Source organism: Carcharodon carcharias, chromosome 2 (assembly GCF_017639515.1).
Source record: "Carcharodon carcharias isolate sCarCar2 chromosome 2, sCarCar2.pri, whole genome shotgun sequence".
Classification (NCBI taxonomy): domain Eukaryota; kingdom Metazoa; phylum Chordata; class Chondrichthyes; order Lamniformes; family Lamnidae; genus Carcharodon; species Carcharodon carcharias.
Genome location: NC_054468.1, coordinates 42,867,567 through 42,895,067, shown reverse-complemented (window position 1 = coordinate 42,895,067; position 27,501 = coordinate 42,867,567). Strand labels below are relative to the sequence as shown.

The window sequence follows — 27,501 nt, the reverse complement described above, 5'->3', positions numbered from 1 at the left end:
TGGCTGCATACCTTTTATTTTATCTCTCCATTCACACAATGGGTATAGTTTTCTTAAATTGAAGTTAACACAATATTGTGTGAAGGCCAAAAGGAGCCAATTCTGCCATGGCTGGAATTAGATATAGTGAATACAGATATGATAATTAGATGAAACATTGCAAGACAATTGTGATCTGTTAAACATTGAGACATTTACTAATGATCAAGGATGTGCATATCTGTAAAATAAATTCACTTCAATGATATGTTCCATCTAGAACCATAGACAAAATATTCCAGAGAAAATAGGCTTTGGAGAGTGGAATTATACAATCTTGTTTGAATTATAAAAATGGCTTGCCTCTCATCCCGGTTGTGATGGGCTTTATAATGATGTGCTTTTCAAATCCATTAGTTACAATGAATTTCTTAAATCCAAATTTGTGAGGAGACACATTTTCAGAGAACAAAATTACGTGTAAATAAAAATATGAGAAGACATTATCCCTTTCATTGCCCTATGTAAAGCTGTATATTACACCAAATACCAATTCATGCAATTAATTGGGATTTTATCCCCTTACCTAAAGTAAACTATAGGTAAGTTCTTGACAATGGTGGCACTTAGTAAATATCTTTTCACATGTATTTGATTAGATTTTTAGCATTCCTTAAAAACAGGGCTGCAGTATCCTTAAGTGACACTTGTTAACATCAACACAAGTATAAATTGTGTTAACTTATACCATCAGCAGCACTGAAATTATTTCAAAGACAAAAGATTGCATTAAGTGCTAGCGAAGCACTTATCAGGACTTTCATTTTGAGCACTTTCCAAATGTAAGTGCTGCAGAAATCAAAAACTCCTCAAATACAAAAATATTAACTAAAACTGGTTACCTGTTGCAAATATCATATGAAAAAGTATTCAGCAAAAAAATAAACTGGATAAGTGTATCAATGTGAACTAAGCACTGTGCACACAGCATCACACAGATACTGAAGTACCACAAGTCGTTTAATAGACAAGAGAGGCTGCGGTGTTCTGTGCTATGTTCTAGTCAATTAATTCTTTGCTACTGCGGTTTCCAGGAAACAAGTGCTTTGTGATTCAACCCCAGTGTAAGCACAAAAAAAAACAGGCAGACAGGCACCTCCTGCCCACCTCTCGAGGATTTTATTTACATTACTGTAGAAATACACCGACTGCAAAATTCTGAGTGCACAGATGGAACTACACTTATCTGAATGCAAGTTGGATTGTCATTGAAGCACCTCAGTGCTTCAATAAGTTAAAACCTATTGATGGCAAATGCTGTTAGCTGGGATATTTTTGTGCCAGAATTAAAAAATTGCTCTGTTCTATGAATCAAGGTCCTCATTTTCAGAAAGGTCCTCATCCGTATCTGGTGGGAAAGAAAACACAAAAGTCAGAAAATGAATATTTTTGAAAAATAGCATTGAGCATATTTCTATTTTAGTGATTACTCCTAACCCATGATGAAGCCATTAATAGATTAAGTTAGGCAATTTATTCTAGAAACCTTGCTTGGTCCTCGTTATTAGGTAACTACATGTTGTTTGTTTATCCACATTTATCACTTCTTATTTATTGTTGGTAATTGCTATGTGGGGCTGTTCGTTTAAGAACTATCCATTATGGGCTTCAGCTAACATCAGCCAGTTTTACATTTTTAAAGTTAGATTTCACAGTTTGGACTAAGAGACTGACAGGTGGATCTTCTTCTTATCGTGTCCACGGACAGTCTATACATGGCCCAGCCAGAACTGGACACATTTTTGCACCTTGTTGTTGAATTCGGCAAGATCTGCAACAGTGCAGGGTTCCTCTAGCGATAGGCATTGCAGGAGATGTTGCATAGTCTGTGGCTCAGTTCCACATTCACAAGTTGTCAGGCTGGTTGTACATCCCCATTCGCTTAGTGACACCTTTGAATGACCTACACCTGTCCTAAGTCTATTAAGGCACTTCCAGGTTGCCCCGTTGCAATTAACTCCTGGGGGAAGGCTTTCATCCAGTAGAATTTCCATTGCTGGAGGTTGTTCGAGACTGGCAAGCCGGTCTTTCCACAAGGTGACGTGGGCTTCAGATGGGGTTGATTGTAATGGAACAACACTGTTCATGAAGCTCTTCCTTGACGTTGGGTGGCTGGGTATAGGTGTATGACCACGTAGAGGGTGCCTCTCAGCTGATGTTTGACGGAGTCGCTTTTTCTTGCTGGCTACCGTTCTTATATCAGGAGGAGCAATACCCGCCAGGATATATAGGCTGTTAGTGTTTGTTGGTTTTAAACAGGTGGATAAAGGTAACAAATGGACTGTAGACAAATAACAGCTTGTGCTAGCGTTTCATGAGTTGGTACGTCAGTTAAAAGTAATCATCCGCTAATGCTCATTTTAACTGGCTTGGATGCTGTATGTCATTTAGTTTACGATTTGTAATTACATAGTTGGTATCAATGATGCAAAGACAAAAGACCTGATCAGAAAGTGCAAAGGTGTATCATTTCATTAACCTGGTCCTAACTCCTTTATGGTCCCATTGAGAACATACTATTTTTATTCAAGGCTTTGCAACAACCTACATCTTGCGCCAGATCATTATCAACATCATATATTCCAAGATGCCCAACAAAAGCAAAAGAGACAGTAAGCAGCAGCAGAGAGCAAAGATGCAAGACAGTGATTTAGAAATGAAGTTGCAGGGTAGGCCCAAGACGGCTGAAGGAGTATAAGGAAAGGAATATGCACAGGAAGGCAGTCAACAGTTTGGAGGGAATACACCTGATCGAGTCTGTTGCAGAAGTACGCGGGAGTAAGACTGTAAATAAGGATAAGACATGTAAACTTAACAGAGAACCAATTAAGGTTGGTGCCAAAAGTGCAGCAGAACTTAAATGACAGGATGCAGGCAACAGCAATTCAGACAAGCTGGACTATAAGCAAACCCCAACTGGGGACAGCAATGGAGAAGGTGAGCCTGGAGCTAAGAAAGGTGATTGGGATTAAAACACAGCCGCTGAGTTAAAAGAAAAAAAAGTAATGAATTTTGAGAGAGTGATAGATGTGGTCTTGTTGATGGATTGAATATGGGGTTATGATCCAGGATCAAACAAGAAATCAAAAGTTTCAAAGAATGGAGAGTGTGAGAAGAGGACCCTGAGTCAGGCAGCCAGCTGCACCTAGAGGAGAATGTGAGAGGACTCCCACCCCACTCCGTGCCAGGCAGTCAGTAGCACCGAGAGGAGAGCAGAGGAGCTATAAAAACAGCACGACAAGTGGCATGAGTTCAAGAGCAGAGGTGACTGAGGGATAAAAACAAAAAACTGCGGATGCTGGAAATCCAAAACAAAAACAGAATTACCTGGAAAAACTCAGCAGGTCTGGCAGCATTGGCGGAGAAGAGCAAAGTTGATGTTTTGGGTCCTCATGACCCTTCAACAGAACTGAGTAAAATTAGGAGAGGGGTGAAATATAAGCTCGTTTAAGGTTGGGGGGGTGGGGGTGGGGAGAGAGAGAGAGAAAGAAGGGGGGAGGTGGTTGTAAGGATAAGCAAGCAGTGAAAAGAGCAGATAATCAAAAGATGTCACAGACAAAAGAACAATGAGGTGTTGAAGGTGGTGATATCTAAGAGAATGTGCTAATTAAGAATGGATGGCAGGACACACAAGGTACAGCTCTAGTGGGGGTGGGGTGAAATGAGATTAACAGGGCATAAGAGGTATAAATTTAAAAATAACGGAAATAGGTGGGAAAAGAAAAATCTACAACAATTATTGGAAAAAACAAAAGGGAGGGGGAAGAAACAGAAGGGGGTGGGGATGGAGGAGGGAGTTCAAAATCTAAAGTTGTTGAATTCAATATTCAGTCCGGAAGGCTGTAAAGTGCCTAGTCGGAAGATGAGATGCTGTTCCTCCAGTTTGCATTGGGCTTCACTGGAACAATGCAGCAAGCCAAGGACAGACATGTGGGCAAGACAGCAGGTGCAGTGTTAAAATGGCAAGTGACAGGGAGGTTTGGGTCATTCTTGCGGACAGACCGCAGGTGTTCTGCAAAGCGGTCGCCCAGTTTGCGTTTGGTCTCTCCAATGTAGAGGAGACCGCATTGGGAACAACGAATGCAGTAGACTAAGTTGGGGTAAATGCAAGTGAAATGCTGCTTCACTTGAAAGGAGTGTTTGGGCCCTTGGACGGTGAGGAGAGAGGAAGTGAAGGGGCAGGTGTTGCATCTTTTGCATGGGCATGGGGAGGTGCCGTAGGTGGGGGTTGAGGAGTACGGGGTGATGGAGGAGTGGACCAGGGTGTCCCGGAGGGAATGATCCCTATGGAATGCTGCCAGGGGGGCTGAAGGGAAGATGTGTTTGGTGGTGGCATCATGCCATTTTAACACTCCATCCATTAGCACATTCTCTTAGATAATATCACCACCTTCAACACCTCTTTGTTCTTTTGTCTGTGACATCTTTTGATTATCTGCTCCTATCACTGCTTGCTTATCCCTACAACCACCCCCACCCGCCCCACTTTTCTCCCCCATCCCCCCACTTCCCACCTTAAACCAGATTATATTTCACCCCTCTCCTAATTTTACTCAGTTCTGTTGAAGGGTCATGAGGACTCGAAATGTCAACTTTGCTCTTGTCCGCCGATGCTGCCAGACCTGCTGAGTTTTTCCAGGTAATTCGGTGACTGAGGGAGTTTGGTGAGGAGGTGCTCTTTTCCTTTTTCACTTTCCTCAGAAAGAGGAGCAGCAGCCTTGGTAAGTAATTAGAAAGTGTAATATTTTTAAACAAGTAGCTATACTTGGATTTAACTGAGAAGTCCCAGGAATAAGGTAAATTTAGGGAAAATATAATAAAGTAATATAAATCATCCAAAGTAGAATAAAGTTAATGTAAAGGAAGTAGAATGAAGACATGGCAGGGCAGCTCAGTCGAGTGGAATTCATGTCCTGTAATATGTGCAAAGTCATAGACGCTACTGGTGTCCTAGACTACCACATGTGCAGGAAGTGCTGCCAGCTGCAGAAACTTGAGCTCTGGGTTTGAGCTCAAGCAGTGGCTGGAATCACTGTGGAGTGTCCACAAAACTGAGAGCTACCTGGATGGCATGCGCAGAGAGATGGTTACACTGCAGCTTAAGGGCCTAGAGACAGAGAAGGAATGGGTGATCACCAGGCAGACAAAGAGAAGTGGGCAGATAGTGCTGGAGTCCCCTAGGGTCCCGCTCACCAATCGGTTTTCCATTTTAGAGGCTGGTGAGGGCGCTGGTTTTTCAGAGAAGTGCGGTCCGAGCCAAGTTTGAGGCACCACAAGCGGCTCAGCTGTACAGGAGGGAAGGAAGAAGAAAGAGCTATAGTAGAGCTATAGTGATAGGGGAATCATTGGTTAGGGGAACAGACAGGCATTTCTGTGGCCGTAGATGTGACTCCAGGATGGTATGTTGCCTCCCTGATGCCAGGGTCAAGGATGTCACAGAGCACCTGCAGGACATTCTTCTGGGGGATGGTGAACAGCCAGAGGTCATGGTCCAAATTGGTACCAATGACTTAGGTAGGAAGTGGGATGTGGTCCTGCAATCAGAATTTAGGAAGCTGGTAGAAAATTAGCAAGCAGGACCTCAAATGTAATCATCTCTGGATTACTCCCAGTGCCAATGTGCCAGTGAGTAACTCGCTCTGGAGAAGATGGTACCAGTACAAGCCGATGGGTTGCATCTGACTTGAGTTCCTTGCGGGGCATTTTGCTAGCGCTGTTGGCAGGGGTATGGGAACCAGGACAGAATATCAGAGAGGAAGACCAGGATGCTTTACATGCTCAGTGTTTTTTTGTACAGGTGAATGCAGAAGTATTGCTGAACAAGTCCTTAGATGTGTTAAATATTAGGTGTTTCTTAAATGTCAAAACGTAATGACTTTACATCGGTTTACAATTTCAACAACCTACACTTAGCATAGGTTTCAATATTTGAATAGTTGAGAGTAAATTTTCAGTTTCTGATGTGAAATTATTGTGAATTTTAAAACTAAGGTATAATCAGATTTGCCCCAAATTACTTGAGTTCCAAATCCATTACAAACCACATATTTCATATAAAAATGCAGTGTTTTATTGTTTACCATCTTCAAAGTCCTCTTCTAGATCTCGAGCTCCTTTCATGTCATCTTCATCATCTTCGAGTTCCTTGGCAATTAACTGTCTTGCTAATTTGATATTCATGCCTTCATTGTAATGCATTTTTCTCTTCATCTCAAACTGCTTTTTGTTTTCTTCAAATAAAAAAAATTAGAAAAATCATAATGTGAAGTTCTGCTTTTTTAAGCAAGGATTACTGCCCTTTCCCAGAGAAAGGGAGTCCATCAGACCTGTTGTAGAAAAATTAGCTTAAAAAAAATCGGAAACTAAAGAGACATTTTCTGACCCCATAGCCATTGAATGGTGCATCATGGAACCAAGAATAGGAGTTCAAACATTAAAGGACTTTTATCAAATGAAGCTCATGCCTACAGAAAAGCAATCTTATTAGCTCTATTACTGGCCTTAAAGATTTTATAACAAATACAATAAATTTCTCAAGCTGAATACAGCATAAATTTTGCAAACATTTGGATAAACACTGCAGTTACCAGGAAGTTTCAATCTTTCAATATAAGAACAACTTCACAGCAGCTTCTCTATAAACCAAGGATACACATGTCAAACCTGCACTTATTCACTGATTCTGCATTTGTCCTAGACATAAACTGATTGCCATTTGTCACATTTCACTTTATCACAACTTACAACACTATAATAAAATAGAAAAGCTGAATGACTGAAATCTTAAAATATTAAGATGTTGCTAAATACACAGGTTAGCATCTGTAAAGAGGAGTGACAGGTTAAATCATACATATCCTTTATTAGAACACTTTGTAAGTAAACTCTTAAGATAATTGGCAGGATGTGACGAGTGGAGTCCCACAGGGGTATGTACTGGAGCCTCAACTTTTTACAATTTACATCAATGACTTGGATGAGGGGAGTGAAGGCACGGTAGCTAAATTTGCAGATGACACAAAGATAGGTAAGAAAGTATGTTGTGAAGAGAGCATGAGGAGCTGGCAGATGAATATAGACTGAGTAGGCATAGGTCTGGCAATTGGAGTTTAATGTGGGAAATGTGAAGTTTTCACTTTGGAAGGAAGAACAAAAAAGCAGAGTATTACTTAAATGGAGAACGGCTGCATAATTCTGAGGTGTTCTAGTACGAGTCAGAAAAAGTTAGTATGCAGGTACAGCAAGTAATTAAAACTAATGGAATGCTATCCTTTATTACGAGAGATTTTGAACATAAAAGTATGTGTTAACGTTTCAAGTCCGTATGACTTCTTCAGATCTGAAGAGTCATACAGACTCAAAACTTTAACTCTTTCTCTCCACAGATGCTGTCAGACCTGTTGAGTTTTTCCAGAATTTTTTGATTTTGTTTCAGATTTCCAGCATCTATAGTATTTTGCCTTTATAAAATTAAGTGTGTTATGCTTCGGTTATACAGGGCATGCATGCAGTTTTTGACCCTTATTTAAGGAAGGATGTAAATGCGTTGGAGGCAGTTCAGAGGTGGTTTACGAGATTGATACCAAGAATGAGTGGGTTGTCTTATGACGAAAGCTTATGAGGAAAGGTTGGACATACTGGGCTAATTTCAACTGGAATTTAGAAGAGTGAGGGGTGATTTGATCGAAGTGTACGAGATCCTGAAGAACCTTGACAAGGTGGACGTTGAAAGGATGTTTCCTCTTATGGGTGAGTGCAGGGCTAAGGGGGCATTGTTTTAAAATTAGGGGTTGCCCTTTTAGGACAGAAACGAGGAGAAATTCCTTCACTTTCTGAGCGTTGTGCGGCTTTGGAACTCTGCCTCAGAAGACAGTAGAGGCGGGGGTCATTGAATATTTTTAAGGCAGAGGTAGATAGATTCATGTTAGGTAATAGAATCAAAGGTTGTGGGGGGGGGTGGGGTAGGTCGGTAGATGGGAAAGTGGAATTCGAAACACAAGCAGATTAGCCATGATCTTATTGAATGATGGAGCAGGCTCAAGTAGCTGAATGGTCTAGTCCTGTTTGTATTTCTTATGTTTCTTATAATTTTAAGAAAAATACCTACATTTCAGAATCACAGTTTGAGTCAAATTGTAATAAATATGGAGCCCTGAAATTTGTTTACAGGCTCCTATAGCATTTTGCAAGATTTATTCCTAATAGTGAATTTCCTGTCAAATGAACCAAAAGGAGCCATCAGAATGCAACAAAGCAAGTTCCACAAAAAGACACATAATTAAAAATTGTTTGAAGTTTTTGAGAACAGCAAGAATAAAGGAAAATAATCTGCCTTGGCCAGCAAATCAGTTATAAATAATACAATCATGACATTTACAAGGTCACAGACAGTTGACAATGAAGTTACTACAAAACTATTTCATGCAGTGGTAAACATATCTGGAATGTATGAACATAGGAACAAGATTAAACCATTCAGCCCATCAAGCTTAATCTGCCATTCAATACAATCATGACCGATCACTCACTACAATGCCTTTTTCCGACTCTATCCCTATATCCCTTTATGACATTGACAGATTTCAAAAGACCAATCTCTACTTTAAACATATTCAATGATTGAGCTTCCACAGCCCTCTGGGGTAGAGAATTCCAAAGATTCACAAACCTCACAGTCAAAAAGCTTATTGTCTTGGTCCTAAGTGGCTTCCCCTTTAATTTGAAAATGAGCCCCCTGGTTCTGGACTCCTGAATCAAGGGAAACAACTTACATCCCTTTAAGTATTTTGCAGGTTTCGATGAGATCACCTCTCATTCTTCAAAACTCTAGAGAACACAGGCCCAGTTTCCCCAATCACTCTTCACAGGACAGTCCTGCCATCCTGGGAACAAGTCTTCATTGCACTACCTCTATGGCAATAATATCCTCCCTAAGGTAAGGGGACCAAAACTGCACACAGTACTCCAGGTGTGGTCTAACCAAGGTTCTATATAATTGAAGCAAGACTTCACCACTCCTGTACTCAAATCCTCTTGGGATATAAATTAACATATGGAATATAAATTCACATATGGAATATATTTATACCAGCTACTCAAAAACCATAAAGTCCTGGTCACCCTTTTCTGTGACATAAGAATGGAACAACTCGAGGATAGGAGGCAATGGAAAAGCAACCACAGAGTTTGAGAGAACTAACAGTTTGAAAGTGATAAACGACAGCAGGAATGTGTACATCAAAAGTCAAGCAAAGGATTAGTTTAGGGCTTAAAAGTAACAATATTTTTATTTTGTCAATGAGTTAGATAAAATACATTCCACTGTAAATATATTACTATACACATCACAGCTAGATTTTATTTATTTGCATAATACAACTTTCTAATTTTAAATCGGGTCTATAATCCTCTGCCCCTATTGAACATATTACTTCTCATGGCAAAGGCAGATACTGGAAGATATGGTAGATTGAGGGCTGGATTTTCATGTCCTCCAGGGGTTGAGAATCACCAAAACTTACTTTCTGTGGTAAATTAAAATTTTGCACCTAAATTTGGGCCCATGCAATTTTTCCACAGTCAGGAAGAGGTTTGGGTTAGGATTGGGTTGCGACCCTGCAAGCCATCTTCTGAGGTCTGGGCCCCTAATGACAGCCCAACAAGAAATTTGGTTTTCATGTCGCCTAGCATTTTAGCCGGGTCAGAGAGGTTTGGAAGGCTTCTGAAAACCCACCTTGTTTGAGAGCTTGAGAACCTTGGTGGAAGCCTGCTAAGTGCTGGATTTTTGAAAACTTCAATTATCATTGTTAGGTGGTGCATAAGTTAGATGTGTTTTTACTACAGTGATAGCCTCTGTCCTTAGCAAAGCTAAGTTGACCCTTACACTGATCAGCATCGTGTAAGTGTTGAGATGCATGAGTACTTTTGCTATTGGGAAAAGTGCTATTATGCATTCAAAACTGAAGAAAACATTGCTTTGGAACTCAAATGCAGGGTCCCCAAACATTGGGTTGCGAATCACTGTTGGGGTCACAGGCCAATTATTTGGGTCATGAGTTCCAAGGCTGCAATTTTTTTTTTTATTCATTGATGGGATGTGGGCTTCGCTGGCTGGGCCAGCATTTATTGCCCATCCCTAGTTGCCCTCGAGAAGGTGATGGTGAGCTGCTTGAACCTATGCAGTCCGTGTGGTGTGGGTACACCCACAGTGTTGTTAGGGAGTTCCAGGATTTTGACCCAGCAATAGTGAAACAATGGCAATATATTTCCAAGTCAGGATAGTGAATGACTTGGAGAACTTCTAGGTGGTGGTATTCCCATGTGTCTGCTGCCCTTGTCTTTCCAGATAGTAGTGGTCGTGGGTTTGGAAGAAGGAGCTTTGGTGAATTCGTGAAGTACATCTTGTAGATGGCACACACTGCTGCTACTGTGCATCGGTGGTGGAGGGAGTGAACGTTTGTGGATGTAGTGCCAATCAAGCGGACTTCTTTGTCCTGGATGGTGTCAAGCTTCTTGAGTGTTGTGGGAGCTGCATTCATCCAGGCAAGTGGGGAGTATTACATCACAGTCCTGTATTGTGCCTTGTAGATGGCACAGGACAGGCTTTGGGGAGTCAGGAGGTGGGTTACACATTGCACTATTCCTAGCCTCTGACCTCCTTTTGTAGCCGCAGTATTTAGATGGCTAGTCCAGTTCAGTTTCTGGTCAATGGCAACCCCCAGGATGTTGATAGTGGAGGATTCAGTGATGGTAATGCCATTGAACATCAAGGGGTGATGGTTGGATTCTCTCTTACTGGAGATGGCCATTGCCTGGCACTTGTGTGGTGCAATTGTTAACTTGCCACTTGTCAGCCCAAGCCTGGATATTGTCCAGGTCTTGCTGCATTTGAACATGGATTGCTTCAGTATCTGAGGAGTTGCGAATGGTGCTGAATATTGTGCAATCGTCAGCGAACATCCCTACTTCTGACCTTAAGACGGAAGGAAGGTCATTGATGAAGCAGTTGAAGATGGTTGGGTAGAGGGCACTACTCCGAGGAACTAGTGCAGTGATATTCCAGAGTTGAGATGACCGACCTCCAACAACCACAACCATCTTCCTTTGTCATAGGAATGACTCCAACCAGCGGAGAGGTTTCCCCAATTCCCATTGACTCCAGTTTTGCTAGGACTCACTGGATGCCACACTCCGTCAAATGTGGCCTTGATGTCAAGGGCAGTCACTCTCACCTCAGGGGTTCAGCTCTTTTGTCCATGTTAGAACCAAGGCTGTAATGAGGTCAGGAGCTGAGTGGCCCTGGTGGAACCCAAACTGGGCATCAGTGAGCAGGTTATTGCTAAGCAAGTGCTGCTTGATAGCACTGTGGATGACCCCTTCCACTACTTTACTGATGATGGAGAGTAGCCTGAACGGGGCAGTAATTGGCCGGATTGCATTTGTTCTGTTTTTTGTGTACAGGACATAACTGGGCAATTTTCCACATAGCCGGGTAGATGTCAGTGTTATAGCTAGAATAGCTTGGCTAGGGTCGTGGCAAGTTCTTGAGCACAAGTCTTCAGTACTATTGCTAGATTATTGTCAGGGACCACAGCCTTTGGAGTATCCAGTGCCTTCAACCGTTTCTTGACATCACGTGGAGTGAATCGAATTGGCTGAAGACTGGCACCTGTGATGCTGGGACCTCTGGAGAAGGCAGAGATGGATCATCCACTCGGCACTTCTGGTTGAAGATTGTAGCAAATACTTCAGCCTTATCTTTTGCACTGATGTGCTGGGCTCCTCCATCATTGAGAGTGGAAATATCTGTGGAGTCTCCTCCTCCAGTGAGTTGTTTAATTATACACCACCATTCATGACTGGATGTGGCAGGACTGCACAGCTTATATCTGATCCGTTGATTGTGGGATCTCTTAGCCCTGCCTATCACTTGCTGCTAATGCTGTTTGGCATGCAAGTAGTTCTGTGTTACACCTTCACCAGGTTGACATTTAATTTTTAGGTGTGCCTGGTGCTGCACCTAGCATGCCCTCCTGCACTTTTTATTGAACCAGAGTCGATCCCCTGGCTTGATGGTAATGATAGAGTGGAGGATATGCCAGGCAATGAGGGTACAAATTGGGTTCGAGTACAATTGTGCTGCTGCTTATGGCCCAAGCGTCTCATGGATGCCCAGTCTTGAGTTGCTAGATCTGTTCAAAATCTATCTCACTTGGCACAGTGGTAGTGCCACACGACACGATGGAGGGTATCCTCAACGTGAAGCTGAGACTTCATCTCCCCAATGCCGGTATCAGTGGGATTGACCACCGCACAGTCATTGGCAGATGCATCTGCGGGAGGTAGGTTGGTGAGGATGAGGTCAAGTGTGTTTTTCCCTCTTGTTGGTTCCCTCACCACCTGCCACAGACCCAGTCTAGCAGCTATGTACTTTCGGACTCTACCAGCTCGGTCAATATTGGTGCTACCAAGCCACTCTTAGTAGTCAACATTGAAGTTCCTCACCCAGGTTACATTCTGTGCCCTTGCCACCCTCAGTGCTTCCTCGAGGTGGTGTTCAATATGGAAGAGCACTGATTCGTCAGCAGAGGGAGGGCGGTACGTGGTAATCAGCAGGAGGTTTCCTTGCCCATGTTTGACTGATGCCATGAGACTTCAAGTGTTCCATAGTGATGTTGAGGACTCCCAGGGCAACTCCCTGCCAACTGTATACGACTGCGCCGCGACCTCTGCTGGGTCTGTCCTGCCGGTGAAACAGGACACACCCAGGGATGGTGGTGGTGGTGTCCGGGACATTATCTGTAAGGTATGATCCCGTAAGGATGACTATGTCAGGCTGTTGCTTGACTAGTCTGAGAGACAGCTGGTGACTGTTGAGGGGAACCAGGACGTGAGATTTTCCCCCAAACAGTTCGTCAATGGGACAGATTTCCACGGTCCCGGTTGGCCATTCAGTTCAGGTCTCCAATTGGCTAATCTGGAATTCCTTAAACATGTGCGTAATGGTACTTTAAATGCATGCTGTGGTGAATAACAGGACAGTCTCGAGATTGTTACCAAGGTTCCGTTACATACAAGCTCTGAGGCCCCATCGGAGTCTTCAAAAATATTGAGGACAAAAACATTTTCCCCACTCAACTCTTGCTCCCACCTCCTCACTCCGGGTCACACCAATTTTCAAGCATTAAATGGGGTCGCAAAGGGGGCTCAGAAGGGCCATGGGGGATATGAGGGGGCATGGGGAATGAGGGAAGCCCAAACCATGCTCACCCACATTTCCAGCAGGCAAAATGGCAGGTATGGCAGAGGTAACAGGCTCAGGCTTCTGATGTCAGAAATGGCCCAACTCTCATTTCCTGAGCCCAATACGAAAATTCAGCACTGAGACTCATCCGAGTGATTGAAGATATGAGAGCCAAAATGATTTAGCATACGGTTAACAAAGGCACAAAGCCTAATCACCACAAACAAGGTTTTACTTTCCTCCAATGGAATGCATAACAGTGCAAGTGAAGTTCATTTACTATCCAAAAATTGTAAGCCATTGTTTTGTCCCATTGAAAGCAGCCTTGGCTATTTTGAAACAAAAACAGAAAATGCTGGAAAAACTCAGCAGATCTAACAGCATCTGTGGAGAGAAAAAAAACAAGAGTTAACGTTTCGAGTCCTTATGGCTCTTCTTCAGAGCTCCTCTGGAGATCTTCCCATCATAGCTTCCAACCTCAGCCTCCTAGCCCCAGGCAGCCCGCTTCTACCTCCTGCCCAATATCCATAAACAGGACTGTCCCAGTAGACTGATCGTGCCAGCCTGTTCCTGCCCCATGGAGCTAATTTCTTCCTATCTTGACTCCGTTTTCTCTCCCCTGGTCCAGTCTCTTCCCACCTACATCTGCAATTCCTCTGATGCCCTAAGCCATATCAACAATTTCCTGGCTCTAACTGCCATCTCTTCACCATGGATGTCCAATCCCTCTATGCCTCCACCAGGATGGTCTGAAGGCTCTCCACTTCTTCCTAGAACAGAAGCCCGAACAATCCCCATCCACCACCACTCTCCTCTGCCTGGCTGAACTAGTTCTCTCACTGAATAATTTCTCCTTTAATTTGTCTCACTTCCTCCAAATGAAAGATGTGGCTATGGTAACCCGCATGGGCCCCAGTTATGCTGGTCTCTTTATGGGGTATGTAGAACATTCCTCGTTCCAGTCCTACTCAGGCCCTCTCCCACAACTCTTTTTTTGGTACACTGATGACTGTTTCGGTGCTGCTTCATGCTCTCGTCTGCACTTGGAAAAATTGATCAATTTTGCTTCCAATTTCCACTCCTTCACCTTCACATGATCCATCTCTGACACTTCCCTTCCCTTCCTTGACCTCTCTGTATCAATTTCTGGTGATAGACTGTCCACAAATATTCACTACAAGCCCACCGAAAATAACCTTCATTTTCAATGAACCTTTAAAGAAACAACTCTAAGAGAATACTGGGAAACCTTTACAACCATATCCATCAGCTTGTTCGAATGCAGGCTTAAGTCAAAATTGGGTCAGTCAACAATCACCAAAGAAAGGTGTTTATTCCACTCCAAACTTAACATTTCATTATTTATATCTGATATATTCATTAGTTGGAAAAATGTATTTTTTCACACCCCAATTCCTCATTCCAATTTTATCTATCACCTTAAAAGATGATGCAAGAAAGCTGTCTCATTAGCTGATGGTACAAGGACTAGGGAACACAGATTTAAGGTCTTGGGCAAATGACACGGCGGCGGGGGGGGGTGGGGGAGCAAGGAAGAATTTTTTTTTTTTACACACAGCAAGTGGTAATGAACTGGAACACACTGTCTTCAAGGGCGATGGAACCAAAGACAATCAATGATCTCAAGAACAAATTGGACATTTAAGGGAAATAAACTTGCAGGGCTACAGGGATAGAGTGGGCACATGGGACTGATTGGATTGTTCTGCAGAGCCATGATGGACTTGATGGACCAAAAGGCTGCCTCCTATGCCATTATGACTCCATAAGAAGGAAACTGGAAGCAGCAGGGAATCAGCCCCTTGTGTGAATGGAGGGGCTAGCCCTAAAGTAGCATCTGGCAACAGTTGGCAGCCTGCCCTTTCACTTACATGGTGCATAACCTCAAGCATGGTCTCCCACATAGAGTAGTAGGGATAGGAGATCTGGGAGGCTGGGGTGGTGGGAGTTCGTAGGCCAGGAGTTTTCCCACTCCCAATTTGGGAATTGATAGGTCAGTACATCCATCAAAAGTAGTTGTATCAGTCTGCCAGCTAGTACAATTGGAACCAGTCAATGATGACCTGACTTGCGACCCAAACCCTCAAAGATACTAAAAATGCAGTGGGATTTTTCCCCCCGCCCCCCCCAGAGATGGAGTTGTCCAGAACACCAGACCGTCTCCAGAGCTCTCTGGGTTAAATGGCGCCCCTTTCTGGCAGGCACTTGAGATGTGTCCCTGGTGGCACAAGTGCCTGCTGAATATATTTAAATAGTAACCTCCCCTTACCCGCACACTTTGATGGAGTCAGCTCTGGAGGTCATAGGGATTGATGCTGGGATGTCGAGACTGGGGATTTTCAATCCCCACGTTTTGATTTACTATACTGCAAGTATGAAAAACACGCAAAGTTTTAGTAAGGCAAATGGGCTTCAATTATGTAACTGCAAAAGTCGAATGGAAGTAGACTTAGAAATCCAATAATGAACAGACATTAGAAATTTTAAAACAATAAATCACAATTATATGGTCTAAATACAGTAAATATAATTGGCTTGCCTTGTTCTTCTGGAGTTAATTCTTCCTCTTCTTCACTACTTTCTTCCTTTGGCTCAAAGATTTTAGGATTAATTCCTTCAGCTGCTGTAAGTCTGATATAGTGAAAAAAACAAGTTTTCAAGTATCATGTAATTCAATGTCTATTACTCTGAAGGAAGACCTGTACATATGCTTTATGATTACCAAAACGTACACTGATGTTTAGGTGAACTTATAAGCAATTTTGCAAGGGTCTCTTTTCCCTTCTGTTGACGAGTCTGCAACTGAAGTGTAATGTTATTCTGAAGTGGAATCTAAAGCCTTATGTTAAACTTGGAGCATAAACTTTCTGCCAAGATCCAAATTGAATCCAACGTGAAACAGGTTGAAACTGCAATAGTCTGATGCATCTGTGTGAGATCAACCTACTTCTGCAGTGTAAAAAGACAGGCTCTGCCCATAATGTCAATTCATTTTAACTGAAGTACAAAGGGATATTATTAAATGAAATCCCCACAAGGCCTGCTCAATTAGCATGTTGGAATAAGGAGGGATGCTCCTGCACAGAAAGATAGATTACAGCTGCAAAATCCAAACAGCATTGTCTGAATTACTCTAATTGCTTTTGTAGATGCTACCAATAGACACCTGTTTATTGTATAACCATCAAGAGCAGTGCACAGCAAAAGGATTTCTTGCAGTGAAGCAACAAGAATGAGGTAAGTTCATTAATGGAATCTCATGACTGCAAAGGCCTGACAGGTATTTGACACTAAAATTTAATACACAAGCCTTATGGGCATTTGCTCACATTTAAAGAGGCTGATAAAAGAAGATATAACCGCCAGGTGGAAATGGAGCACAAACTTGGCAGATGTGTTCAAAATACCACATCAGCATGCCATATTTGCAAGGCTAATCCCGGATCAGTGCCTAGATCTCGTAACCCCAAGAGTGGAAATCAAAGCCTTCCTACTGCACATTCTTCCACAACCAAAATTTCAAGTCACAAATTTGACAAAATTCAGAAGAAACAAACACCAATGTTTAGGTCACAAAGATAATTTTGGCACAAAAGCTGGTATATCTGGTCTATTCAGTTTCCATTCACTTTCATAAACCTTGAGATGAGAAGGTATTCTCACAAAGCTGATGTAAATGATCAGAAAAGTACACATGGAAAAGTACAGAGCTGCGTTTTAGCTAGAGCTCTTATATACTACAGAATAAATTGTAGACAATAGCAGAGAGAAACAACACTCCACTTTCTAAAAATTTAATCCATTTTAAATTATATGCCTGAAGGTAGATAATTTTTTGGAAGCCAGAAGCCTGTCCATTATCACTGGCATTATGTGTTTGCATAGTAAATAGTACCCTTCAACAACCAGGCCTTCAAAAAGAAATTAATAGTATTGTGGGTGTAGGATATATAATTCAACAATTCAACACCTAGATTTGCAAAAGTTCACACAACAGTGCCTTTCAATGAAGACCCATATCCTGACCATTGCCCAGACAACCCATCTTAAGGAAAGTAAATTAAGTCTGAAGGAGGGACTAGATTATCAGGGGTAGTAGTGATGACCCATGCTGGCTCTTTGTTTTTTCCCCCCAATACTGCCAAATGCAAAGAAAAGAGTAGCAGCAATCAAGTTATAAACTATTTTGCAGTGTCAGTCATGTACACCCCAAGATCAGTAATGATCTTGAAAGCATTGAAAGGAGGAACAAGTTTGCATTAGATGCTGCTTACATGAGAAAGCAACATGTAGTGAAATCAATAAATATTCAGGACGACTAATAGATTTAATATCCTGGCTAAATACTGGGCTAGAGCAGTTAGTATGGACGAGAGCAACGTTACATTTATTTAACAGTCCACGTGCTAGTCCAACAACATTGCTCATTTATATTAGAGGCTGAGACATTTTTATCTCTCTGCACAGCGCTACTTGTGCTGAAAACAGGATATCATAGCTAAATGTCCAACCCACTTGAAACAGGCCAGCATTGCAGAATTTGCTTTACACCTTCAAAAAAATCTGTAAACACTGGAAATCTGAAATAAACAACATCTGACAATGAATCTACATCCTACAACATTAATCTACCTTTTCAAGCATTTTTGAATTTATTGTAGTTTTTTTGATCGGATGTTCTTTTTCTAAGTTTTCATAGGCTTCCTCTTCCAACCCTGCCATCAGCCTCTTGTTCCTTTTGTTCAAATTTCCCAAAGTCGGGGGAAAGTCCAAAAACTAAAAATTAAAAGCTCCCATTACATCTTTTAAAAGCTGCAATTTTTTGTGTCGCCTTCAGTGCTCTGGAATACGGCGTGGAATGTAAACAAGGTAAATTCTAGAGCACCAAAAGCAGGCACATACTATCACTTTGACCTGATCTAGTTCTGTACAGTATAAAATTGCCATAAAATAATTACAAGAAAATGTGAAAAATGCAAATTGAGTTTACATAAATTCCATCCCATTAGTCAACATGGTATCAAACTCCACAAGGTCAGAGGAATTCCTATGTAATATCTTTCTCATGAATCTTTCATCTGAAAATTCATCTCAAACATTTCAACCTATCTTCTCCAACGTTTGGCACATCTCAAATCTGAAATAAAAAAACCTACAGGAGGCCTACAAACTTTACTGAAATCAAAGAGTGCAATTTTCAAAATCGTAGAAAACATTGCTGTCACCAATTTAATGGCAAGGAAGTTCAGAGTTTGAGCAGATATGTACTTACTTTTTTGCTAGTATTTCTGCAGTAATATTTACATTTGATTCGGAGTCACTCATTGCAGCTTCATCATCATCATCTCCTTCTATCATCCTGTGCAAAGGGAAACAATGAAAACTAAACATTAGATTTTGTTCCCACAGATGACTGAGCATAACTACTAGATTAACAATTAGGCAAGTTAGATTATACTTAAAACTTATAATATTAAAACACTCCATTTCATTCTGTTACATGCACATCTTTTCTGCAGCCCATTCAAATTTAAAGTACAATACATTAGTTCCCTTATATCCTCTGATTCTGTGCTAATGGAGATAAATAAAGAACCAAAATCCATTAATGGTTAGCGTGTGCACCAGCCCACCACCTGTAAAATAAATCAAATGGCACGTCACCTGGTTTGACAGATCTTAGACCATCGTACAATTTAGGAGTAAGAATTGAAGTATGCCGTTTACACAGCAGATATCTAATTTAATGAATGTGGTACACAAATTCAATTTAACACGGAACCCAAAAGCAGGAGTGTTTTGGTATCAAATAAACTATTAGATTTATTCATTCATGGGATGTTGGCATCACTGGCTACACCAGCCCATCCCTAATTGCCCTTGAGAAGGTGGTGGTGAGCTTCCTTCTTGAACCGCTGCAGTGGTAGGGAGGGCGACTTTGTAGCAGTTTGAAATAACTGAGTGGCTTGCTAGGCTATCTCAGAGAGCATTTTAAGAGTCAACCACATTGCTGTGGGTCCAGAGTTACATAGAGGCCAGATTTCTTTCCCTAAAGGACATTAGAGAACCAGATGGATTTTTACAAAAATGTTCATCAGTAGACATTTAATTTAAGATTCTTTTTATTGGATTCAAACTTCACCATCTGCGGTGGGATTCAAACCCGGGACCCCAAAATATTAAAATAAAAACAGAAAATGCTGGAAAAGCTCAGCAGGTCTGGCAGCATCTGTGGGCAGAGAAACAAAGTTAACATTTCAAGTCCATGTAACTTCTTCAGAGCTGAAGAAGCGTCATAGAGACTTGAAACATTAATTCTGTTTGTCTCTCCACAGATGCTGTCAGACCTGCTGAGTTTTTCAATCATTCTCTGTTTTTATTTCAGACTTCCAGCATTCACAGTATTTTGTTTTTATCCCCAGAGTAATACCCTAGGTCTCTGGATTACTAGTACAGTGACAATACCATTACACCACCACCAATTCCCGCTATTAGAGTATGTGTGCTGTGTGATTACTTCATGTACTTCCACAGGTATCACTTGGACATGATTTTTTTTCTCTGCTGTGGAAGGCAGAGATCTGTTGTCACCACAAGAAATAGCATTAAGAGCTATCCCAGTAAGATCAAAGATTTTATGTATACTCAAGGGTTTGGCTCATCTCGCACATGCACAGCACTAAATTGTTTAAGGCACAGTGTACTTATTTGATCTTTCACCAGCACAATATGAATCGGCTACTTTTATTCAGGAGTTGAAGCATAATGCTTTATATTTAAAAATCAAAGTTACAAAGAGGTTCCAACAGAAAGACCATAAGACTTAGGAGCAGAAGTAGGCCATTCAGCCCATCCAGTCTGCTCCACTATTCAATGAGATCATGGCTGATCTGATAATCCTTAACTCCACTTTCCTGCCTTTTCCCCATAACCCTCGAGTCCCTTACTAATTAAAAATCTCTCTCTTAGTATTGAATATACTTAACAGCTCAGCCTCTACAGCCCTCTGTGGTAAAAAATTCCACAGATTTACTACCCTCTGAGAGAAGAAATTCCTCTTTATCTCCATCTTAAACAGACAACCCCTTACTCTGAGATTATGCTCTCTAGTCCTAGACTCTTCCACAATGGGAAACAGCCTCTCAGCAAATACCCTGACAAGCCGCCTAAGAATCTTATGTGTTTCAATAGGTCACCTCTCATTCTTCTAAACTCCAATGAGTACAGGCCAAACCTATTCAACCTCTCCTCATGGGAAAATCCCTCAATACGCAGGCTCAAATGAGTGAACCTTCTCTGAACTGCCTCTAATGCTAGTACATATTTCCTTAGATGAGGGGACCAAAACTGTTCTAACTAGTGCCTTGTATAGTTTTGGCAAGACTTCCCTATTTTCATACTCTATTCCCTTTGAAATAAAGGCCAACATTCCATTTGCCTTCCCTATTACCTGAACTTGTATGCTAGCTTTTTGTGATTCATGCATGAGGATTCCCAAATCCCTCTGTGCTGCAGCTTTCTGCAATCTTTTTCCATTTAAGTAATATTCAGCTCCTCTATTCTTCCTGCCAAAGTGCATAACCTCACATTTTGCCACATTATATTCCACTGCCAAATTTTTGCCCACTCAACCCGTCTATATCCCTTTGTAGACTCTGTGTGTCATCCTCACCACTTGCCTTCCCACCTATTTTTGTGTCATCCACAAACTTGGCAATAGTACATTCATTACCCTCATCCAAGTCATTAATATATATATTGTAAATAATTGCGGCCCCAGCACTGACCCATGGCTCTAATGGAAAAATTAAAAGAAAACGCGAGCAAAAATACTCAGATTTTTCTCACTAATTTTAATCACTGCAATTTAATACTGGACAAAAGAGTGCTTTTAGGTTTACAGCATTCTTCCAGTAATCCAGCACTTCATAGGACAAGAATGTAAAAAGGCAAGTTTTCTAACTTCTGAATCACTTGGGTGAGCTTGGAGATATTTTGTAACTTCATGGGACACTTAAGATAAATAACGTGCTTACCTGTTGTATGGTGTACTGGGCTCATCGATTTTCATTAGTCCATAGTCCTTCCCTTCTGGATGATAAGTGGCAAGAATGTTCATTTCATCCCATTTCTGCGACTTTTTACTGCAAAGCATGCATGTTGAATTGTAATTAAAATCCACCAGGATCACTGCTATACACCTCAAATCTTAAGTCAAGAAAATAGTCACAGGCAAAGGCTCCTTTCCATGTTCCATTCAGTTATTCAACCACTTTTTAAATACTCCTATTTTGCTATTGGAGGAAGTGTGTCTTTTCCAAAAGCCTATCCACCTTCAAAAAACACTATTTTCAAATGTAATATGGATTTTGAATAAGCACTTTGCAGTTAAGATCAGCTGATGTTATGCGATGTCATTTAGGCATTAAGGGGTCATAAAGAAATTGGAAAAAATCTACTAGGACTTCTTCACACAATGCCAATGCATTTGTTCCGAATCAACAAACTGATCCCAGCATTTCAGTGCATCTAATACAGAATAAAGTCCATACTAACAACAAAAACATAGAAAATAGGAGGAGGTTATTCGACCCTTCAAGCCTGCTCCGCCGTTCAATTTGGTCATGGGTGGTTCTCTATCTCAATGCCACACTCTCACACTTCCCCATATATCTTAAGAGTCTAGAAATCTATCGACTGTCTTCTTAAACATATTCAGTGACGAGGCCTCCACAGCCTTCTGCGGGATAGAATTCCACAGGTTCACCACCCTCTGTGAAGAAGTTTCTCCTCAGCTCAGTCCTAAATGGCCCACCCCATATCCTGAGACTGTGACCCCTTGTTCTAGACCCCCCAGCCAGAGGAAATATCATCCTTACATCCAGTCTTTCCACCCAGTCAGAATTTTATATATTTCAATTAGATCCCCTCATTCTTCTAAACTCCAGTGAATACAGGCCCAGTCGATCCAATCTCTCCTCATACGGCAATCCAAACATCTCAAGAATCGGTCTGGTGAACAGAACATGACTGTGCTGGATTGTACACATGCAAAGCGAAACAAAGAAATTGGAAAAAAGTCTACTACACAAGTCACACAAGAGGCCTGGGAGCAATGACAAGTTAAAGCATCAAATGGCAGCAGAGATAGCTGTTCAATCTGAAAACAAACAGGTCTCTGCAACAGATGTTGCTATTACAGTGCTAAACTTCATTTCATTTCAAGCCATAAGAAAGTAAATTTTTTATTCATTCATGGGTGTGGCCGTTAAAGATGTGGGGCTAGGCCAGCATTTATTGCCCATCCCTAATTGCCCTTGCTTAGAGGGCATTTAAGAGTCAACCACATTGCTGTGGGTCTGATGTCACATGAAGACCAGACCAGGTAAGGACGTCAGACGGGTTTTTACAATAATCAACAATGATTTCATGGTCATTATTAAACTTCTAATTCCAGAATTTTATTGAATTCAAATTCCACCATCTGCCGTGGTGGGACTAAAACCCAGATCGCCAGGCCATTAACCTGGGTAACGGGATTACCATTCCAGTGACAATACCACTACACCACCACCTCCCTGTACACAGACATGCAAAGCAGCAATCTAACATCACTTTATATGAAATGCCAACCTATTCTCAAGACTCTGGAGTGGGGCTTGGACCCATGACCTTGTGATTCAGAGGTGAGCATGCAACCAAGGAGCCTAAATTGACACTGCAACTGAAGGCCACACAAAGATTTGCTGTGATATTATCATACAAACCAGTCAAAAGGAAATTGCAGTTAGCTGCCAGAAACCAATATAGATGCATGACTAAACTATACCAAAAGTGAATTGCAATGATACGAAGAGGATTTGGAACAGTTTCAACTTTTGCAGATGCTTCTAGGTAACATTCTGTGCTACAGGACCATGTGGCCAACACTGAAAATGACCAGCACCAGTTGCCTGTGGAGCAATAACAGAGTGCTGGGAAGAGAAGAAAGCAACAAGTCAGTAAGGGACATGCACCACTGCACTGCTCAGAAGGTGATAGAAAATCACAGAAACCGTGTGCAAGGTCAGGAAGTAAGCCCAGAGTTCAGATAAGGGCTGATGTGACAGGTTGTTTATCAGAAGCCCCTAGCTTCCGAGTGAAACAGCCCGGGGATACAGTTACCACTGAATCAGCTCTCTTCAGTAACTCCATCTCCAGGCTGGTGGCATTGATTGGCATCGACCAGTCAAATCACTCCTCCAGGATCCAACCCCAAATCGACGCCCGCCCCCAATCACTCCTACCATACCCACTCTGCCGAATTACTCCCCCCCAGCCCCCATCGCAGAAACACTACATCCCCAGCATCCGTCCCTGAGACACCCCACTCAATCATTCCTCTGGCAACTGCTTTCACTCCCGTGGCAACCCCTATCAGTCCCCAGCCCCCATTGCCTGAAATGCCCCCCAACCCGAATGATTCCCCCAGCACCACCCCCAAATTACTCACCCAAACCCCCATTGCCTGAACAGCCCCCTGGGAACACTGCCCCCCACCCCCCACTCCTAAAACACCAACCAAATAATACCCCTCTCAAACCCTGAATCACTCCCCCAAACCCCAACCCACGAAATCACTCCCCCAGCCCCCAGATCACTCCGCCAGCCCCCGAATGAGTCCCCCAGCCCCCAAATCACTCCTCCAACCCCCAGATCACTCCCCCAAACCCCGAATCACTCTCCCAACCCCCAGCTCCTGAATCACTCCCCCAGCCCCCGAATCACTCCCCCAACCCACAGATCACTCCTCCAACCCCTGAATCCTCCCCCAACCCCCGAATCACTGCCCCAACCCCCAGCACCCGAATCACTCCCTCAGTCCCCAGCTCCCGAATCACTTCCCCAACCCCCAGCACCCGAATCACTCCCCCAGCCCCCGAATCACTGCCCCAGCCCTCGAATCACTTCCCCAACCCCAGCCCCCGAATCACTCCCCAAACCCCCAGCCCCTGATTCACTCCCCCAACCCCAGCCCCCCAGTCACTCCCCCAACCCCCAGCCCCCGATTCACTCCCCCAACCCCCAGGCCCCAGTCACTCCCCCAACCCCCGAATCACTCCCCCAATCCCCAGCCCCCGGATCACTCCCCAAACCCCCAAATCACTCCCCCAACTCCCAAATCACTCCCCCAACCCCCAGCCCCCGGATCACTCCCCCAACCCCCAGATCACTCCCCCAACCCCCAGCCCCCGGATCACTCCCCCAACCCCCAGCCCCCGGATCACTCTCCCAACCCCCAGCCCCCGGATGCCTCCCCCAACCCCAGCCCTCGGATCACTCCCCAAACCCCCGAATCACTCCCCCAATCCCCAAATCACTCCCCCAACCCCCAGCCCCCAAGTCACTCCACCAACCCCCGAATCACTCCCTCAACCCTCAGCTCCAGAATCAATCCCTCAACCCCCAGCCCCCGAATCACTCCCCTAACCCCCAGCCCCCGAATCACTCCCCCAACACCCAGATCACTCCCCCAACCCCCAGCCCCCGAATCACTCCCCCAACCCCCAGCCCCTGATTCACTCCCCCAACCCCAGCCCCCCAGTCACTCCCCCAACCCCCGACTCACTCCCCCAATCCCCAGGCCCCAGTCACTCCCCCAACCCCCGAATCACTCCCCCAACCCCCAGCTCCAGAATCACTCCCTCAACCCCCAGCCCCCGAATCACTCCCCTAACCCCCAGCCCCCGAATCACTTCCCCAACCCCCAGATCACTCCCCCAACCCCCAGCCCCCGAATCACTCCCCCAACCCCCAGTCACTCCCCCAACCCCCGAATCACTCCCCCAACCCCCAGCTCCAGAATCACTCCCTCAACCCCCAGCCCCCGAATCACTCCCCCACCCCCAGGCCCCAGTCACTCCCCCAACCCCCAGCCCCCGATTCACTCCCCCAACCCCCAGGCCCCAGTCACTCCCCCAACCCCCGAATCACTCCCCCAACCCCCAGCTCCAGAATCACTCCCTCAACCCCCAGCCCCCGAATCACTCCCCCAACCCCCAGCCCCTGATTCACTCCCCCAACCCCAGCCCCCCAGTCACTCCCCCAACCCCAGCCCCCGATTCACTCCCCCAACCCCCAACCCCCAGTCACTCCCCCAACCCCCGAATCACTCCCCCAACCCCCAGCTCCAGAATCACTCCCTCAACCCCCAGCCCCCGAATCACTCCCCTAACCCCCAGCCCCCGAATCACTTCCCCAACCCCCAGCCCCCGAATCACACCCCCAACCCCCAGCCCCCGAATCACTCCCCCAAACCCCGAATCACTCCCCCAACCCCGGAATCACTCCCCCAACCCCCAGCCCCCAAATCACTCCCCCAACCCCCAGCCCCCGAATCACTCCCCCAACCTCCAGCCCCCGAATCACTCCCCCAACCCCCAGTCCCCGAATCACTCCCCCAACCCCCAGACCACTCCCCCAGCCCCCGAATTACTCCCCCAACCCCCGGATCACTCCCCCAACCCCCAGCTCACACCCCCAACCCCCAGCCCCCGGATCACTCTCCCAACCCCTAGCCCCTGGATCACTCCCCCAATCCCCAGCCACCGGCTCACTCTCCCAACCCCCAGCCCCTGAATCACTCTCCCAACCCCCAGCCCCCGGATCACTCTCCCAACCCCCAGCCCCCAGCTCACTCTCCCAACCCCCAGCCCCCAGCTCACTCTCCCAACCCCCAGCCCCCGGATCACTCCCCCAACCCCCAGCCCCCGGATCACTCCCCCAACCCCCGGCCCCCGGATCACTCTCCCAACCCCCAGCCCCCGGATCACTCCCCCAGCCCCCGGCCCCCGGATCACTCCCCAACCCCCGGCCCCCGGATCACTCTCCCAACCCCCAGCCCCCGGATCACTCCCCCAACCCCCGGCCCCCGAATCACTCTCCCAACCCCCAGCCCCCGGATCACTCTCCCAACCCCCAGCCCCCGGATCACTCTCCCAACCCCCAGCCCACGGATCACTCCCCCAGCCCCCGGCTCACTCTCCCAACTCCCAGCCCCCGGATCACTCCCCCAACCCCCAGCCCCCGAATGACTCCCCCAACCCCCAGCCGCCAGATCACTCTCCCCTGCCCCCACCGCGATCACGCAGTAGCTCACTTGTACTCCTCCTCCTCGGTACAAAGATCTAGCGCCGAGTTTTGCTGAGACGGCGCCGTGTTTCTGTTTTTTAAAATCCCTTTGATAGGTGCGGGGGCTGCCATGGCGGAGCTGTGTTGATGTAGGGACACGGCCTCTGACTGTTTGGGTGCGGACTCGGCTCAGGGAGGTTGCTCAAGTGGAGCTCATCCTCCGGCGGCACCAAGTCTCGCGAGAGCGCTGGGGAGAGCTGGCCCCGCCCAGTGACAGAGCAGGTTCTCACGGGAAGGTGATCACGTGCATTGTGAGTCACCGGACCTGAGATCAAGCACGTGGTCAGAGCGAGGTGGTAGCTGGAAGCTGATCAAGGTACAGGGCCGGCATTCTATTTCCCGCTGAACAACTGAGTTCTCTATTTCCCAAGGTTCATTCCATCTTCTGCTCGGATCCCCTGTTGGTGCGCAGACTGATCCACATCTGTGACCAGTTTGAACTGGCCTTGGGAGCCAAGGTAAATCGTGGGAAGAGCGAGGCTATGTTCTTTGGGAACTGGGCTGACCGATCCTGTGTCCCCTTCACCGTCAGGGCTGACGGCCTGAAGGTGCTGGGGATATGGTTCGGAGGAACTGGGGCATGTGTTAGAAACTGGAAGGAGCAAGTGTCTAATGGTGGAGAGAAAACTGGGCATGTGGGAGCGATGCTTCCTCTCCATTGAGGGTAAGAACCTGGTCATCTGGTGTGAGGCACTCTTGCTGTTGTTGTATGTGGCGCAGGTCTGGCCCATTCCAGACTCCTGCGTGATGGCAATCACCCGAGCCATCTTTCGCTTTATCTGGAGGTCGAAAATGGATCTTGTCCGCAGGGATGTAATGTACAAGCCTCTGGATAAAGGTGGAAAAAATGTACCCAACATCGCCCTCATACTGATGGCCACCTATGTGTGCGGCTGCATCAAGCTGTGATTAGACCCTCGGTACGCAAACACCATGTGTCTGAGGTTCTACCTGTCCCTGGTGTTGCGAAGGATGGGTCTGGCCACGCTGCCGCGGAACACTCCAAGTAGTTGAACCGTGCCGTACCA

At 44.8% G+C, this 27,501-nt stretch overlaps 1 protein-coding gene and 1 long non-coding RNA gene across 2 annotated transcripts; both read right to left on the bottom strand.

Moving 5' to 3' along the window:
- On the bottom strand, window positions 1-26,664 carry ppp1r2 (protein phosphatase 1, regulatory (inhibitor) subunit 2). Its single transcript, XM_041181055.1, has 6 exons — window positions 26,442-26,664; window positions 21,340-21,447; window positions 18,576-18,662; window positions 15,843-15,934; window positions 6,120-6,269; window positions 1-1,387 (listed from the first exon to the last, which is right to left on the bottom strand). The coding sequence occupies exons 1-6, from the start codon at window positions 26,543-26,545 to the stop codon at window positions 1,344-1,346; spliced, it is 585 nt and encodes a 194-aa protein (XP_041036989.1). The 5' UTR covers window positions 26,546-26,664; the 3' UTR covers window positions 1-1,343.
- On the bottom strand, window positions 13,497-15,680 carry LOC121273938. The gene is made up of 2 exons (XR_005942131.1): window positions 15,573-15,680; window positions 13,497-13,666 (listed from the first exon to the last, which is right to left on the bottom strand). It is a non-coding gene; the product is annotated as an uncharacterized LOC121273938 (long non-coding RNA).
- Window positions 26,665-27,501: the final 837 nt, after the last annotated feature.